Here is a 16996-nt window from a genome sequence, read left to right as displayed (position 1 = left end):
TCAGAACAAAAGGTAACTATAAGTGAAACTTGTGATTTCCTCTGCTTTGACTGTAGATGACTCTGTTGCTCTGTATCAGCTTAAGAAGATGGCTTTCTGTTTTCATTGTACACTAGTAGAAATGTTTGTGATGTTTTTAAATTGTTTTGTGTTAGTAAAAATGTGCATAAGGTATAAGATACAATACTTCTGAATTACAAGCTCAGTGTACTTTTTTTTTTTTTTCCTAACAGGAACAACCAAAGCCTGTGTACATGAAGGGAAAGAGACTTTATGGTGCTCCTCAAATGCTCCAGCTCAGTTTGGATGGCAAGAGGCTGTATGTAACCTCGTCACTCTTCTCCCCTTGGGATAAGCAGTTTTATCCTGAAATAACTAAGTGAGTTGTATTTACCTTGCTAATAGAAGGTGAAATAAATGTGAACTAAACTTTCTGACATCTTTCATTACAATAATGCACTTATTTTATGCAGTTACCAACCTACAAGATAAAGTTTACTATATGGATTAAATTTACCTAACATACCACCAAACCAAAAGGCATTGGCCTTTTGCAGAAAAATAATAAAATAAAACACATGCAATCAAAAATGCACCAGGTGAAAATAGGGCAAATTTGTATGTTGAAACTGTTCAAGCAAATTGTAGTTCGATGATCACTCCCAGTTCATATCTGGTAATATAAACAACTTGTTGGTAGGACGCATTATGGCACCAAAACTGGTGTTAACAGTAGCTACCCTGGCGAGACAGTCATCTCCGAGATGGACCATTTCCACCAATCTTCTTCTCTATTGAAGAGGAGGCAGGTTGTCATCCTTGATGAATGCAAGATCGCCAGCACGTAGTTTAGGATGCTCTTATGTCCATTTGTAACGTTGCTGAAGTGTGTTGAGGTAGTCCTTATACCATATTTGCCAGAAGTCTTGAGTCATTCTTTGCATGCATCTCCATTTAGAGAGAATATTGATAGGGCAAGGTTTGAGATCGGGGTCGGGAAGTGCCGTGAGTTGCTCACCGATAAGGAAGTGTGATGGAGTGAGGAAGGATGAATCTGTCAGATCATTGCTAAGTCTGGATAGAGGGTGACTGTTGAGGCAAGCTTCGATTTGTGAAGATAGGGTAGTTAATTCTTCAAAGGTGAGTATTGTTGTTACCATTGTTCTTCGAAGATTATATTTAAATGGTTTTACCATGGATTTCCAGGCACCTCCAAAATGAGGTGCAGATGGAGGGATGATGTGCCAGGAAATGCCTATTCCTTCTGCGATCTTCACAATTTCTTTCTCTTGCTTCCCATCTTGTAGGGGAACTTCTGAAGTTCTTTCAATTCCCTCAATGCACCAATGAAATTGGTGCCATTGTCGCTGTAGAAATTGGCAGCACAACCTCAACGTGAGGTGAAACGACGTAGTGCTGGCATGAATGCACATGTAAGATCAGAGATGATTTTGATGTGCACACCTCTGATCGAAAGACATGTAAAGATTCCAGCATAAGCCTTTCCTGTTGTCCTGCTTCATTGTGTGTCTATCCATATTAAATATGGGCCAGTGTAAAGGCTCTGGTAGGTGTAACTCTAAATCTTGGGAGGTTTGCCATTTTTTTTGAGCTGGTGATTTTCAGTCCGAAGCATGTGTAGCATGAATGAATGGATTTCTTAATGATTTAGTGAATCCTGGGTATCCAACATCTCTGTCACAGCAATGAAATGAGTAGTTGAGGTCTTGCGTGTAGTAATCTTACATGGTCACTCAGGCAGACAAGTTTGGTGAAGTGATGTTCAGGTGGAAATATGAGTTGATGCTTAGCTTTGTATGAAATTGATGAGTTTTGTAGTCTTCCTTCGACTCGAAGAAAACCATTTTGGTCCAGAATTGGGCTCAGACTCTTCAGTGTACTATTTGCATCAACAGCCTTACCTTGTTTGAGGCAGTATATTTCTCATTGATAAGAGACCGATTGTATGATTTTGACACAAACATTGAAGGCATTATTATTTGTCTCCTGTGGTTTCAGTGGTGATGTATTACAGAAGCCATGTATCTCGATGTTCTTCACTATTCCTTCACTGAGGACTAGTCTTGAAATTCGGAAATTATTAAGTAGTGATATTTGTTGATATAGTTCAATCCAGGTATCAAGCAAATTCCCAAATATTTGATCATCCCATCCTGAACCTTCTTGCCACAGGTGTTACATGAGACTTTGAAGAGAACAACTACAACAGGAGTTATCAGCCCTAGTGGGTTGAATATTGATGCTGTTATGGAGAGTACCATACGTTTTGAGCACTTGGATTTCCTTGAGCTCGACTGATGTGGGTTCAAGCTACAGTTGATTTGAAATGGGTCCGTTGAAGGGCGCCAAGTCAAACCTAACGTCTTTACTATGCTGCTCTCACTATTAGTCAATGAATGCTTATACTCTCGTAAGTTTTCTGCGATTGATTCAAGAATTTCTGGGCTATTTGTGCACCACTTTCTCAACCAAGCTGAAGAAGGTCTTGAAGTTCGATTCGCAGCCTTAGAGCTTCATCCAAAGTCTCTGTTCCTGACATGCAATCATCCACATAAAAATCATGGCAGAGGACTGAAGCTGCTCGAGGGAATCCGGTTGCTTCATCTGTAGCCAGCTGTACCAGGCATCTTGTAGCTAAGTAAGCTGCTGATGATGTGCCATATGTTACGGTAGTGAGGGCGAAGTATTTTAGTTCATCCTGAGGGCTTTCTCACCATAATATTCTGGTTGTCTTAGTGTGGAATGTGGTTGAAGTTCAACCTCGTGTCCAAGTGCTTCATATTCCCTCATGAACTCAACATAATCTTGACGAAGGTTGCTCTGCACTTGCAGTTTCCTCTGCAGGAAGTGAAAACATTGTCTTGCAATCTCCTTTTCAGTTTTCAGTTTAATAAACTTTATTAAGACTTTATTTTTAAGAATATCTTTACTATTTCCTACATCATCCTCACATTCATTTGTAATTTAATTTTTAAAAAATCAACCACAATTAAGAACAATCAGGATCCTGATTTTTTTATTTTCAGATTGAGATTTAGGCTGAAGATGCCCTTAAATAAAGGGCAAAACATGTCCCTATAACTTTAAAATCACTTTTTATGTATTGAATAGGTGGAATAAATAAACATTAATATTTCTTTGACTTTAGTAGTTTAACATTGCACTAACACATTGAAGGCTTTTGGATGATGCAGGGATGGGAAAGTAATAGGATTGTGAAGGTAGCAGCTGTGGCCTTAATTAACATTCAGCCTCAACATTTGCCTGGTGTGAAAATCGGAAACCATAGAAAACCATTTTTAGGGCTGCCAATAGTGGAATTCAAACCCACCATCACTCAAATGCAAGTTCACATCTACATGACCCTAACTGCATGGCAAACTCCCTCATTATTATTACAATAAGTCTTTACTCTGGATAATTAATGTAGAGCAATGACGGAGATGATTATTGTCAAATGTTTTCTACACTCTCAGAATTTATTTCCTCTTGGAAATGTAGTTGTGCTGTTATGACCTTGTATATTAATTGGATTTTTTATATTTTTAGTAATTTCAAAGTATTGTGTAAAACTGCAAGTGTAAGTATTTAATTATATTTATGGTTTTTGTTGCAGAAATGGAAGCTTCTTGGTGAAAGTAGATGTGGACACAGAGAAAGGTGGACTCAAGTTAGATCCCAACTTCTTGGTTGACTTTGGGAGTGAGCCTGATGGCCCTGTCTTAGCTCATGAGATAAGGTAAGAGTGCTCTTTGTTGTTATGGTCTGATATTTGTTAGAAAGGACATGATAAGACAGATTTGGCAGGAGAGAATTAAATGACTGCATGCTTGGATCCTATTGGCTGTTGAGTCAGAGATGCCATTGCATGCTGTTGATATGAAATGGTTACTTTGTAGGTAACATGTCACTACAGTGAACTTCCAATTATTTGTGTGGAGATCATTTTGTTTATTGGTTATTCATGCAACCTTACAAGAAAAAAATAGTTTGTGAACTTGGTTAGACTTTCAAAATTTAAAACAAGCTCAGTTTTCTTTTGTTAATCAGTCTGCGTAGTATTCAGGTTTATAACATCATGATAGAAAAATGCAAGAAAACTCTTTTAACAATAAAACAAAACTTAGAAGTAATAGAAAAAATTAAAGAATGGAAAGACAGCTGCTAAGCTGGTGGTAGATTATGGAATAGGTGTACAAACGTCTGTGTTATTAATGAGAAAGTGGCAAAGCTGGAGAAATTTGTGCGGAACAGTGATAGCAGAGGTGGACCTCCAAACCGTGAAAGTTTTAAAAATACATTTGAAGACTTAGATATCACACCTCTTCAGTGGTTCAACCTAAAAAGGGCAGAAGGGTTTTATCATCATTGGTATAATGTGTGCAGTAAAAGCTGAGCTATTCCACAAGACAATAGGATTAGAGGGAGAGTAAGTATGTATGTATTTGTTTGTTTGTTGTATGGCTACACATTGCTTCATCGAGATGGCTCACAAGATTTAAACAGTTTCATGGGATCCATGAACTTGCCTTACAGGGAGAGTGGCTGAGTGCCAACATAGTGGCAGCAGATTATTTCCAGACTGAATTTCATGACTTAGTGCAAATTGAAAATTTACAACCTGGTCAAATTTACAGTGCGAATGAGACAGGGCTATAATGGAAATGTGTGCAAACAAGGGCACTTGTCTTCAACAGTTCAACATCACTGATGAAGAGAATGGATGATTTTCCCGAAACATGTATGTTCAATTAATAATTTTCTACCATTATAAGATGTATTGACAAGGTGGTCTCAAAATAAAACTATAATAGTTTCTTTAATAGGTGGTCACTTGGTCGGACACAGTTTAACGTCATACCTGGGACAGAAACAAATATAATCACTGAAGCTAGCAGCAACCATCACACATCACAAACAAAATCACATTTAAAACAGGGTATAATTCTCACTTCAAACAATTTTACACATACTAAGTTGTAAAACCATATCAAGTCATTATTTTGAAACATAATTTTTGCTCCGAGCAAAAGAGATATATATATTTTAAAAATGATGTAATTCACATGGCTATTCGGTGCAAATATGGTGTATCGGCTGGACTGTATGAACCACATGTTCGAGAAAGGGATTATACAACTTCACTAACAGTTGGCTCTCTCGCATCGATCTGTTCATTGCTGGGCTCGAAGTTCCATGAAATTAATGGTGTACGGTATGACAAAAAAACTGTCATTTTACAAAATAAGTTAAAACCTGTTGATAAAAGTGTTATAAAACCACTAATTGAAGAGAGGAAACCGGAGACAACACTCATACCTCCTCCTCAGAAGATGAGGATCACTCAAAAACAAAATCATTAGAAAAATACTGGACTATAACCATATACTGAAAATAACAGCATCACCACTTTCCATATGTTCCAAAGCTACTATAATTTTTTTTAAAGAGCATAGATAGACTGAGAAATTTACATGGATTAGTATCACAAGAAATTTGTACCTGGAGTCGAACATCATCTCCAAGAGAAGGGGAATGAACAAAAGGAGTTGTTAGTCCTCGATAATGCCTTTTCACATCCAGGTGAGAGCACTTTGTGTCAAATGATGGCCTCATTTTTACCACATTTTTGCCCCCAAAATGTGATTTCAGTAATACTACCCATTGACCAAGGTGTACAGCATCCCTTAAAACATTGTCGAACAGATCTTATGAGAAAATTAATGGAAGCATAAGAGACCTTCCTCTGGTCATGGTGTCGAGATAGAACACATCTTTCTGAAGACTGTATGTCTGTAAGGGTCATCATATAGCTCAAATAGCACTACCAGAGGTTATGAGGTTATAGAGAAACAACATAACCCAATGGCAGTGCCAATATAAGGTGTATTAGACAAGATGGGGAGAGAGGTAATTTACTATTGTTTTCCTCATTTCAGTGATGTAGATGTTGATTCCCATAGGGAACCTAAAATATTTGTCCCGAATGAGTAAATTTATAATACCAATATAATGGTCCGTTATTGGACATTATAAATTTTCCAGCTAACTCATTCTTGGTTGCCTGCGTTTCGCCCTCGTGTGCTAAGTTAGGCTCTCATAGTGCATTGGCACTGCTGGTGGCTTCAAGTAGCCTATGCAGTGGCCTCCACGGTATGCACTAGCCTTGCGTCTTGGGTGGTGTGCTAAGTCCCAACTGACGAGCCTAACTTAGCACACGAGGGCGAAACGCAGGCAACCAAGAATGAGTTAGCTGGAAAATTTATAATGTCCAATAACGGACCATTATATTGGTATTATTCCTCATTTAAGGACTGATTGGATCAAAAATGTGAAATACATGTTGTACCTTATCATGATGTTCAGAGATACAGTAGCCCTGCCCTCTTTGTAATGGGAGTCAACATTGCTCTAACACTTACGTCTAGAACGAGAAACACAACAAACCAAACCCCATGGGGCTACAGCCAAGATGAGCCTTGACCTACCAAATGATCGCTGTTCAGCCCGAAGGCCTGCAGATTACGAGGGGATGCGTGGACAAATTCTCTCGGTTGTTATTCTTGGCTTTCTAGACAGGGGCTGCTATCCTACTGTCGGATAGCTCCTCAATTCTCACGTGGGCTGAATGAAGCTCAAATCAGCACACAAATCCAGATAAAAATCTGACCTGGACAGGAATCGAACCTAGGTCATCTGGGTAAGAGGCAGGCTTGCTACACCTAGACGACTAGCAGGCATAATTCTTCTCAAGTTTTGTCCAGTGTAAAGAGCAGAAGACAGACTATTTAAACTGAAATAAATTAATTGTGTTGTTCCATGTGTTTGTTAATTGTGGAGATTATTTTAAGGCACACATGCTTGTAAAAAAAAATTGATCAGTCTTTCAGCCTGCCTTCCAACCAACATGGTGAGAGCTACTTATATCTAAATCATGATTGTACATTGTAGGTTATTTATGTAACTGCTATGTTTATTGAATATACAGTAGATTAAAATGTGTTTGACCGAGCTCGATAGCTGCAGTCGCTTAAGTGCGGTCAGTATCCAGTATTCAGGAGATAGTAGGTTCGAACCCCACTGTCGGCAGCCCTGAAAATGGTTTTCCGTGGTTTCCCATTTTCACACCAGGCAAATGCTAGGGCTGTACTTTAATTAAGGCCACGGCCGCTTCCTTCCCACTTCTAAACCTTCCCTGTCCAATCGTCGCCATAAGACCTATCTGTGTTGGTGCGACGTAAAGCAAGTAGCAAAAAAAAAAAAAAAAAAAAAAAAAGTGTTTGACTTGTCAACCAGTACATGAGAGCAATAGTTCTCGAATCATTTGATTTGATTCGGCAATGCACTACAACTATTAATCTGATACCATATCTGTCATGTTCTCTCTTACAAATATCACTTTATTGTTATTGAAGGTAATTACAAGTTGTCAAAATTAGAACAGTATGAAGAGTGTGTTTTAAGATATACTGTATAGAATGACTCTTACATATTGCTGCAGTTGCTACAAGGTGCACTTCCTCAAAAGACTAACATCAGCCAGTTGTCTGTTTTGACAATGTTGCACAACTATAAATTTCACCCATGTCATCTGCAATTACGTAAGTAGCTCCTCTGTCTGACATCGTCACAAGAGTAGTATTTAGTCAATGGACATTACACATTCTGGCCAATGGTGCAGCCTTGTTATCAACAGTTCTCTTTTCAAACTAATCACCATTTTGCACCAGTGGCATTGTGATTCATTACAATATGCACAATTTGAGTGAGGAGAAACCCCGCCGAGTACAACAGATGCCATTTCAAGTACAGTTGGCAGTAAATGTCTGTAGTGGAATCTTAGACAACCACCTAACTGGATTATTTTTCTTTGAAGCTATCTAATGATAGCATGCTACCTTAATTCCTTAAATAGGGGCCGATGACCTCGATGTTAGGCCCCTTTAAACAACAAGCATCATCATCATCATCATCATAATTTCTTAAAAATAAACTCCCACCGTTGAGGATGTTAGAGGAAGTGCTGCTGCATGCCTGACTAAGAAAGTGGTTCCAACATGACGGGACTCCCATCTCGTAAGTTGATTGTTGTCTAGAACCATCTTCATAGTACGCATCTTTATAAATAAATGGTAAAAAGATCTGTTTCCTGTTCCACTTCCTGTGAGACCATTTAAAGCTAAGTGTATGCTCAGGGGCCTGAAAATCCTGACCACCTTCAACATCTCTGTCGTCAATTTTAAAACTTTCTTGTTTTTGTGAAGTTCACTTTCGAAATTATACGGTTTGCTTTACATCACACTGACACATATAGGTCTTATGGCGATGATGGGATAGGAAAGGCCTAGGAGTGGGAAGGAAGCGGCCGTGGCCTTAATTAAGGTACAGCCCCAGCTAAATACGAACTATCCCCCCATTCCACCTAATAACGAAAACATGCATAGCTCAAACGGTCAACCGTAGAGCTAGAGCTCATGGTTATAGGGCCTTTTTGTATTGTTTTGGGATATACTATCCATCCCTCGATACTTCCCACATGTTTTGGAGAATTCTGTATAAAGGTATTTGGTAAATGGTAGAGCAAGCCAAAGGGGTGCAAATTTCTCTGAAAACAAAATGTAACATACTTTGTCTCAAAATCCTATGAGGTGTAGTTTCAATGATATAGCCCATGTAAATTATGCTGAAAGTGAGGAGCTGGCAACTCTTGTGGCCAGCGTGTGGTATGGATGTGGCTTGGTATATTATTTCACCACCAAACGACCTGCACACTGCACACATGCATCCTCTTTCTCAGGACTGCTTACAACTCAGCCACGTGTTTGTGACATTGCCATGTTCATTATTTGTTCTCAAACTGTACAGAGTAAGCTGCTGGACTAGGCGGTATGTTCCAAGCTGTCAGTAGAGAGATGACATGAAATGACGTTAGAACAAATAAGCTTGAATGGAGTTTTTAAAAGTGGGAAAGATCATAATATGAAGGTGGAATTCATGAGTACAAATTGGGTCAGATATTAATTTATAGGTAGAGGAATTAGGGATGGGACTAATTTACGAAGGAAGATACGTAGGTGGTTTGAAAAGTTCTCGGAATGTACTAGAATTAAGTATCTTACCTCGGTGGAACTGGAACTGCTTTTATTTTTCAACATAGTCTCCCTGTAGACTAATGCATCTAGTCCAGCGATGTTCCAATGGCTTGATCCCATCTCGAAAATGAGATTCCTCCAGGCCTGCAAAATACCTCTCCAATTTGGCTGTCAGTTCTTCCCTTGTAGAAAATCTCCATCCATCGAAGAAAATTTTCAGCTTGGGGAATAGATGAAAGTCTGATGGTGCCAAATCAGGTGAATAAGGTGGATGTGGCAACAATTTGTAACCCAGTTCATGAAGTTTTGCCATGGCAATAACACTTGTGTGCGGCGGAGCGTTGTCCTGATGAAAGATGACCTTTTTCCTTTTGTGTATCTATTCCTGTAGTTGGTCTAGGAGGTTTGCATAGTATTTCCCCGTAATTGTTTGGCCAGTAGGAAGATAATCTATCAGCAGAATGCCTTTTGCATCCCAGAAAACTGAGGCCATGACCTTTCCGGCCCAACGCACTGCCTTTGCTTTCTTTGGTGGCGGTGAATCAGCATGTTTCCACTGCTTTGACTGCTGTTTTGTCTCTGGGGTATAGTAGTGGACCCATGTTTCATCTGTAGTCACAGACCGGCGCAAAAAATCTTGTTGGTTGCACTGAAAATGGGCCAGACTTTGTTCGGACATTTCCAATCTGGTGCGTTTATTGTCCAATGTCAAGAGTCGCAGCACCCATCTTGCGGATAATTTTTTCATGCCCAATTCTTCGGTTAAAATATAATATACCCGTTCAGAAGACATCCCTACAGCTTCAGCAATCTCCCGCACTTTCAGTCGACGATCCTCCATGACCATTTTATGCACTTTTGCGATAAATTCTGGGGTTGTAACACTTTTTGGCCGTCCACTACGCGGATCATCATCCAAGCTCTCCCAACCAAATTTAAACTCGCTGGTCCACTTGGCAACAGTTGAAAATGAAGGAGCAGAGTCCCACAGTGTGTTCTGAAAGTCGGCATGAATTTCCTTTGCTTTCATACCTTTCTTTACAAAGTATTTAATCACTGCTCAAGTCTCAGTTTTTTCCATTGTCACAAATCACTACGCGGGAACAACAACAAAGAGTCGTCACTACCACACTCCTGCAGCTAGAGCACTGACGCGCCACATGTTCACTCACAAAGGATGTGTGATTATTGCGCAGGAACCTCGTTGCTCTAGCACTGTCATCTAGCGGTGATTCCGAGAACTTGTGAAACCGTCCTCGTATTTGATAAATTTCCAAGTTCTTTGAAATCATTTAAGAAAAGCCTTTGTAAACAACTGGTAGATAATCTGCCACCTGAACGACAGCCCTAAATGCAGGTGATTTATTTATTTATTTATTTATTTATTTATTTATTTATTTATTTATTTATTTATTTATTTATTTATTTATTTATTTATTTACAACAGTCTTAAGAAAACTATGTTTGCATCCTTTCACACCGAGCATTTTCCTGAGGTTGGCTTGTTGTATACCATTTTCCTCTTCTTCCTTAGGATTTCAAATTAGGCCAGAAGTCTTTGTTTATGCTTATAAACAAATAAACTAGCCATATTTAAATTTCTGAACATAATGTTAGAAATATGAATTATTGTGGTAGATTAGAGAATTTGCAAAGATAATAGATTGATTGTAGATACCATTGATATCAGTGAGGTACTATGGCAGGAAGAGCAGGATTTCAAGTCAGACAAATGCAGTTTTTTATTTATTTAGCATATAGCATAAAATGTGCATATATACAATTGAAAATATTACAATAACAAGAAAACATAATTTCAAATAAGAATGTCCAGTCCTCTCATACTGCCTCTGATGGAATCAAGAAATCAGCCCAAGCTACCAGAGTAGGCACGTAGCTTGCTGCTGCCGACGATGTGAGGGATGGTTTGCTGTGGGGCACCACAGTCTCATTCCGGTGATGTTAAGCAGATCCACTTGTAGAGTGAGTCCCTGTATCTTCTGTGGCCTGTCCATACTCTGTTAAGAGTGATCCACTGCCTGCATGGTATGTGAAATCCACTAGCAATCTGCGCACCAGAAAACATGTTGTGAAGGGACAAGTCTGTTGCGAGCCATGTCAGCAACATCACGCAAAAGTGGATGGCGTGACTTTAAAAATTGAAGATTGAGTGCAGGGAAGTCTTCTTGTACTAGTAGTTGGAGGTTTTTGCAGATTTCATGGTGCTCTCTTAAAAGGACGTTCGATGTACGCAGATCAGGCGGCATTATTCCCGTGAGCAGCGGTAACCAATAGATTGGCATGGGTCCGATGGTGACTGAGATAAGGCGCATGCTGTTGTTCATTTCTGCATCAACATATCGGGTATATGGGCTATTAAAACATACAGCAGAACAATACTTTGCACTGAAATAAACAAGAACAAGGGCAGAATGTTGTAAGACTGCTTGCAGTAGATCCTCAAGAAGTCCCGAACATTTTCTGAAGAATATTGTTTTAAGTTTTCAGTTTCTTAGATAAATTTAATAAATGTTGCTTGAATGATAAAGTGATGTTGATATTGCTCACGTCTGTACGTATAACCTTAAAGTACCCTACACATGACCCCTGTGGGGTGTTAAGCGAGCATCAATATTCTGGCAGCCAGTCTATCTGAAAAGATCTCCTGGCTATCACATGATGTCCATAACAACTGCAGTAATGAACAGAGATTGTTGTTATCAAGATGGACTTATAAATAGAAAGCCCTGTATATATGCGCTCTGCATTTGGATGTGCATTTGAACCTGACAGTGTTCATGTGATGAGCGAATGCCTCACTTCTCAAAATGAAGTATTGTCATTACTCAACTCTTGTGCACAGCTCCCCTCCCCCTTCAGGTGTTCTTCGGGCAATCCCTTCTCTTCCACGCAGGATGTTCAGTTTGAGTCAGCTGTCCACTAGAGCAGAGTTATTTTTGTTTTTAGTATGCAGCATGCTTGGTGAGGGATTTGCTCAGCACACAACCACCAGTGTTACTATTTTATTAGAACACAATGTATTTACAGTGTGTTATTTTGTTTGATAGTGTGTACTTTCACTAGTAATTTATTGAATCTTTAAAATTTTGTGAACATTTTGGGTTATTCAGTGGCTAATCCACAATTTGGTGTAAATGATTTGGCACAATTTGGTGTTGCTTCTGACCGTGAAAGTGAGTCTGAGAGGAGCCACGAAGAAAACAGCAAGCATGATGCTGATTCAGAGGTATCAGGAGAAGAGCTGGAAGAGGATCAACGTGCCCCAGTGCCTCGCTGTATTGAAAAGGACAACTGCACGGTGTGGAACATCCATTGTGCACCCAGCATGTCAAAGACAAGACACATGAACCTCATTCATAAGTTACCAGGCATGAAAGGCTTGTCTTGGAATTTATTCTTTTCCTCTGAAACTATACAGGAAATTGTTATGATGATAAATGTGGGGTGAATATGAATGAAAAAGAGATGCCAAAGACACTGATAAGGAAGAACTCTTGGCTCTTTTTGGTCACCTTTATTTGACAGCAATTTTGTAATGTAGAGGATTTTTGGGCAACAGACAGCACGGCTCCTGAACTTTCCTGGAAAACTATGCCCCTGAGGTGTTTTCATCTTCTCATTTATGCCCTTTGTTTTGATAATGTACATACAAGAGAAGAAAGAGTGAAATAGGACAAACTGGCTTTGAACTGTAAAGTGTTTGATGAATTTGTAGTTCAATGACAGGAACATTACACACTAAATGCTAGAATCATTCTGGGGAAAGTGCAGGTGTCAGCAATTCATACCAAACAAAAAACAGCCAAATATGGCCTGGAAGTGTTCTCTTTAGCTGATGCTTGGATATTCTTCATTTAAAACATGGACATGTATGTTGGATAACAATTGATTTGCCCTCACCTAATATGAGAACTCTATCACTGCAGTTATTAAACGTTTGATTCAACCAATTGAACAAACTAGAAGGAACATCACAACTGACAATTATTTCACTTCAGTGCCTCTCACTGTAGCCTTGAAACAGAAAAGGTTAACTCTAATGGGAACTCTCAGGAAAAGTAAGGCAGAGATATCTCCTGTCTTTCTTGGCAACAAACTGCCTTTAAACAGCACTATATTTGGCTATGGATGGGACATGCTACTGGTTTCTTATGTTATCTTATGTGTCTTATGTTTCTAGGAATATTCTTATGCTTTTGACGATGCACCATGGTGAGTTCATTGACGAGACTACAGACAAAAAGCTTAAGCCTGAGCTCATCACCTCCTACAACTTAACAAAAGGTGTGTTGATGTTGTTGATGGCTGAAACAGCCTATATACAATTGTGAGAGAAAAAAATAGGTGGCTGCATAGGCTATTTTCTACTCTGTTAGATACTGGAACCTTGAACAACTGTTTGATACTGAGGTTCAACTCAGGTGATGTAGGCCCAAGAAGAGCTTACCTGAAGACACTCAGCATCGAGCTCTGTAAACCCTATGTGGTCAGAAGAGCAACAATGGACTACTTGCCAATTTCACTTTGGCAGCAAATACAGAAGAGAAAAGGTGAACTACTGCATGAAGCAGCTCCACAGGGAGCAAAAGGTCCTATTGGAAGGCAAAAGTGTTACTATGACCCCCACAAAAAAAGAAAAATTGATACACAGTCATGAAGTACAACATCTAACTGTACAATTTGTAAGAAACACACCCTACAAGTTTGCAGGAACTGTGGCGTTGAACAGGCCAGAGATGATGATGATGATGAATGAACTGTTCTGATCAGAAAGAGAACTGCTATAGGAATGAAACTGGAACTAAAATCTGTAAATCTTTTTTATTGTAGGTTATAATATATATATACTTTTCACGAGGTATCATAAACGACGATATTTTAAGAAAGCACAATTTCCCTTTTTATGGTGACAATGGGACAGAAAAGGGCTAAGAGTCAAAAGGAAGCAGTTGTGGCCTTAATTAAGGTACAGCCCCAGCATTTGCTTGGTGTGAAAATGGGAAACACTGGAAAACCATCTTCAGAGCTGTCGATAGTGGGGTTCAAACACACTATCTCCCAAATACTGGATACTGGCCACACTTAAGCGACTGCAACTATGGATCTCAGTACAATTTACCTAATAAGGGCATTATAATATTATGATGAGCTGTTACCTACAATTAACAAGTTGTCAAACAAATGACTTTTATGTTTTGCTACTACATCTACTGTAAATTCTATTCATAATTTGTATAGAGCATTATTTTATAAATACATCCTTACATTGTATTGCTTTATATTCCTTTTTTTTGTATTATTTACATTCATCATCATCATCATCAATGTCCCACTCCAGTCGCCCAGGTGTGGTTAACAAGCCTCCTCCACTCCTTTGTGTCATTCCACTTTTCCTGCTCTATTACTTCCGCCACATCGATCCTTCCAAATCTGATCCATCCACCTTTTTCTCAGTATTCCAACTGGTCTCTTCCCCTTAACTTCTTTCTAATTCCCTTCTTGCTACGCATTCCTTTCCCATTCTTTTTACATGTCCAAACTTTCTCAGTCTTGCTTTCTGTATGTTCTGTACTAATGGTTCTATATTTAGCTCTTCTCTGATTTTAATATTTTGAATTCTATCTCTTCTTGTCTTTTCAACCGATGTTCTTAAAAATTTCATTTCTACTGCTTGGATCTTACTATCTTGTCTCTTATTAGTTACCAGCGTTTCTAGTCCTTATGTAACAATTGGTATGAAATACTGTTTATATAATGTTAATTTCGTTCTCTTGGGTACTTTGTCATCCCATAAAAGCTCTCTGACTATGGTAAAATGTTATAACTTTACTTAGTCTGTTATTAATTTCAGGGTTGATTTCATTACTTCCATTAATAATGTTAGCCAGATATGTAAACTGTTCTACATTCTCTAACCCTTCTGTCTACATTCACTTGGCTTCCCTTTTTTCTCTTTTTCACAGTGCATGACTAGTTTTTTACATTAATTACAGTTATTTACATTAATAAAATAAATACTTTATAAGTCCACTTGAAGATAAACAAAATATAAAACAAACAAAGGGAAAACACAGCAAAATAAACAACGAACTGATCAAATTTAGCAGTGGTTCTGAAGAGAGCAAAATGCTAGCCACACGGCCACTAACATAACAGAACAAATGAGCGAAATGCTCATGATGCGACCACTTTTGTACCGGAATGAAATATCATAATTCTGAACTTGATTGATGCTAGAAAATGACGCTGTAATAATTGGTGAACTATCTGCGTTCATATTAAGTGATAAGGAACATGTCCGTGAACACTTCCATATCATTAACAGTGGCATTTAAGTAAACTACTATACTTACAAAGATATGAAACATACTGGGTGAAGGAAACCCTTGGATGTAACAGTCAACAACTGCACAACCACTGCTGGGTTAATATTATCCTAGTAGTGAAATTGATATAGTGGGCATTAATTCCAAATTCACTGTACTGTAGATTTCATCAACCATTCTGAAATGCTTCAAATTTAGACTTGGAAACACATACATTTACTAAAGTTTTATAACTTCACTTTGTTTTAAAACATTGTGAATAATATGAAATAGGATTAATATGGAAGATTTGATGCTCTATTACAGATACCCTGGTGGTGATTGTACCTCAGACATTTGGCTGGCAGAAGACTGAACCAAGAAGCCTATTCTGTTATTTTTATTGTACTCATAAACTATAATACTTTAAGAAAGCACAATTTACCTAATAAGGGCATTATAATATTACAAGCAATTAACAAGTTGTCAAACAATTGATTTTTATGTTTTGCTACAATATCTACTGTAGCTTTTATAGATTAATTTTACAATAAATCTATCTAACTATTGAATTTGTGGTGTTATTTCTGTTTCTGATGAATTCACCAAATCCTTCCCCAAATGGTATGAGCAATCGGGATGAGTCTTGCATTAGTTGTCAAGTACCTATGAGATCATGAAACCTGTATCGACAGTCAACTAGTATTATCAGGTGATGCATGCAATCAATTTTAATGCATAGCTTTTAACATTCAGCCTCATCTAATTTCATACCTTTTATCTTGAAAAATTGTTAAAATACCATGTATGTATTTGTTTGTTTATAATGCCTTCTCTCACACTGAACCAAGTTTAACTACTGTACAAAATGCCATGATCCTAACTTACACACACACTCCCATCTATATGACAAATATATAAATACACACTTACATATCAACAAGCAATTATAACTAACGTAATCAAAACAAGTATTACAGTTAGTGGTTTGTGTGAAATTATCAACTCCGTGACGAAAGATAAACCTGCACAACTGGCTGATTCCGGGTAACATAGCCCTCACACTGCCCAGAGCAGTCTCAGGACCATTTCCTTCTCACTGTACGTTTGCCTCTACGGCTGTCATATCCTTCCTGACAACAGTCACAGGCCCCTCCCTCTCTGCTGACCAAATGCAGGTTGCACAACTAAACAAAGTGACTGGCAAATCCAAGATAAATATCATCATGCAAAAATCTTTTCTATATCTACCAAAACCTTTTTAGAGAAAAGTTTCTGTACTTACAGACTGACTGCTAAAATCTTTAGTATACTCTGTACTATGTACCTGTGTGAACAGTTCATTTCTTGAATGAAATAAGTCAAAAGTTTACACCAAAAAGTTTCTTTTTTTTCCCAAGAGACTAAAAACATCAACTGTCTGAGACAATCCTGTTTCCATAACCTCACTTCAAACATTGAAAAACTCATCCAACTAAAATGATAACCAGACGTCTCAAAACCTCTCCAAACCAGTGTGATAAATACAGTAAAAATCCGCTATAGCGAGTAAGGCAT

General features: G+C 38.4%; 1 protein-coding gene across 2 annotated transcripts in view; it reads left to right on the top strand.

Annotated features, from left to right (window-relative positions):
- LOC136870551 (methanethiol oxidase) overlaps window positions 1-16010 on the top strand; it is a 230781-nt gene extending 214771 nt beyond the window's left edge. The window contains exons 9-11 of one of the 2 annotated variants that reach the window (XM_067144925.2): window positions 234-379; window positions 3638-3760; window positions 15767-16010. In XM_067144925.2, the coding sequence (XP_067001026.2) occupies window positions 234-379; window positions 3638-3760; window positions 15767-15815 (318 nt within the window). In that variant the 3' untranslated portion in view covers window positions 15816-16010. Of the gene's footprint in view, window positions 1-233; window positions 380-3637; window positions 3765-15766 lie in introns of those variants that run through there. The other variant, XM_068227134.1, reaches the window with a different exon arrangement.
- The last annotated feature ends 986 nt before the right edge of the window (window positions 16011-16996 follow it).

The sequence above is a fragment of the Anabrus simplex genome, chromosome 1 (assembly GCF_040414725.1).
Source record: "Anabrus simplex isolate iqAnaSimp1 chromosome 1, ASM4041472v1, whole genome shotgun sequence".
NCBI classification, from domain to species: domain Eukaryota; kingdom Metazoa; phylum Arthropoda; class Insecta; order Orthoptera; family Tettigoniidae; genus Anabrus; species Anabrus simplex.
The sequence above is the reverse complement of the archived record's forward strand: the minus strand, read 5'-3'. Positions and strand labels throughout refer to the sequence as shown.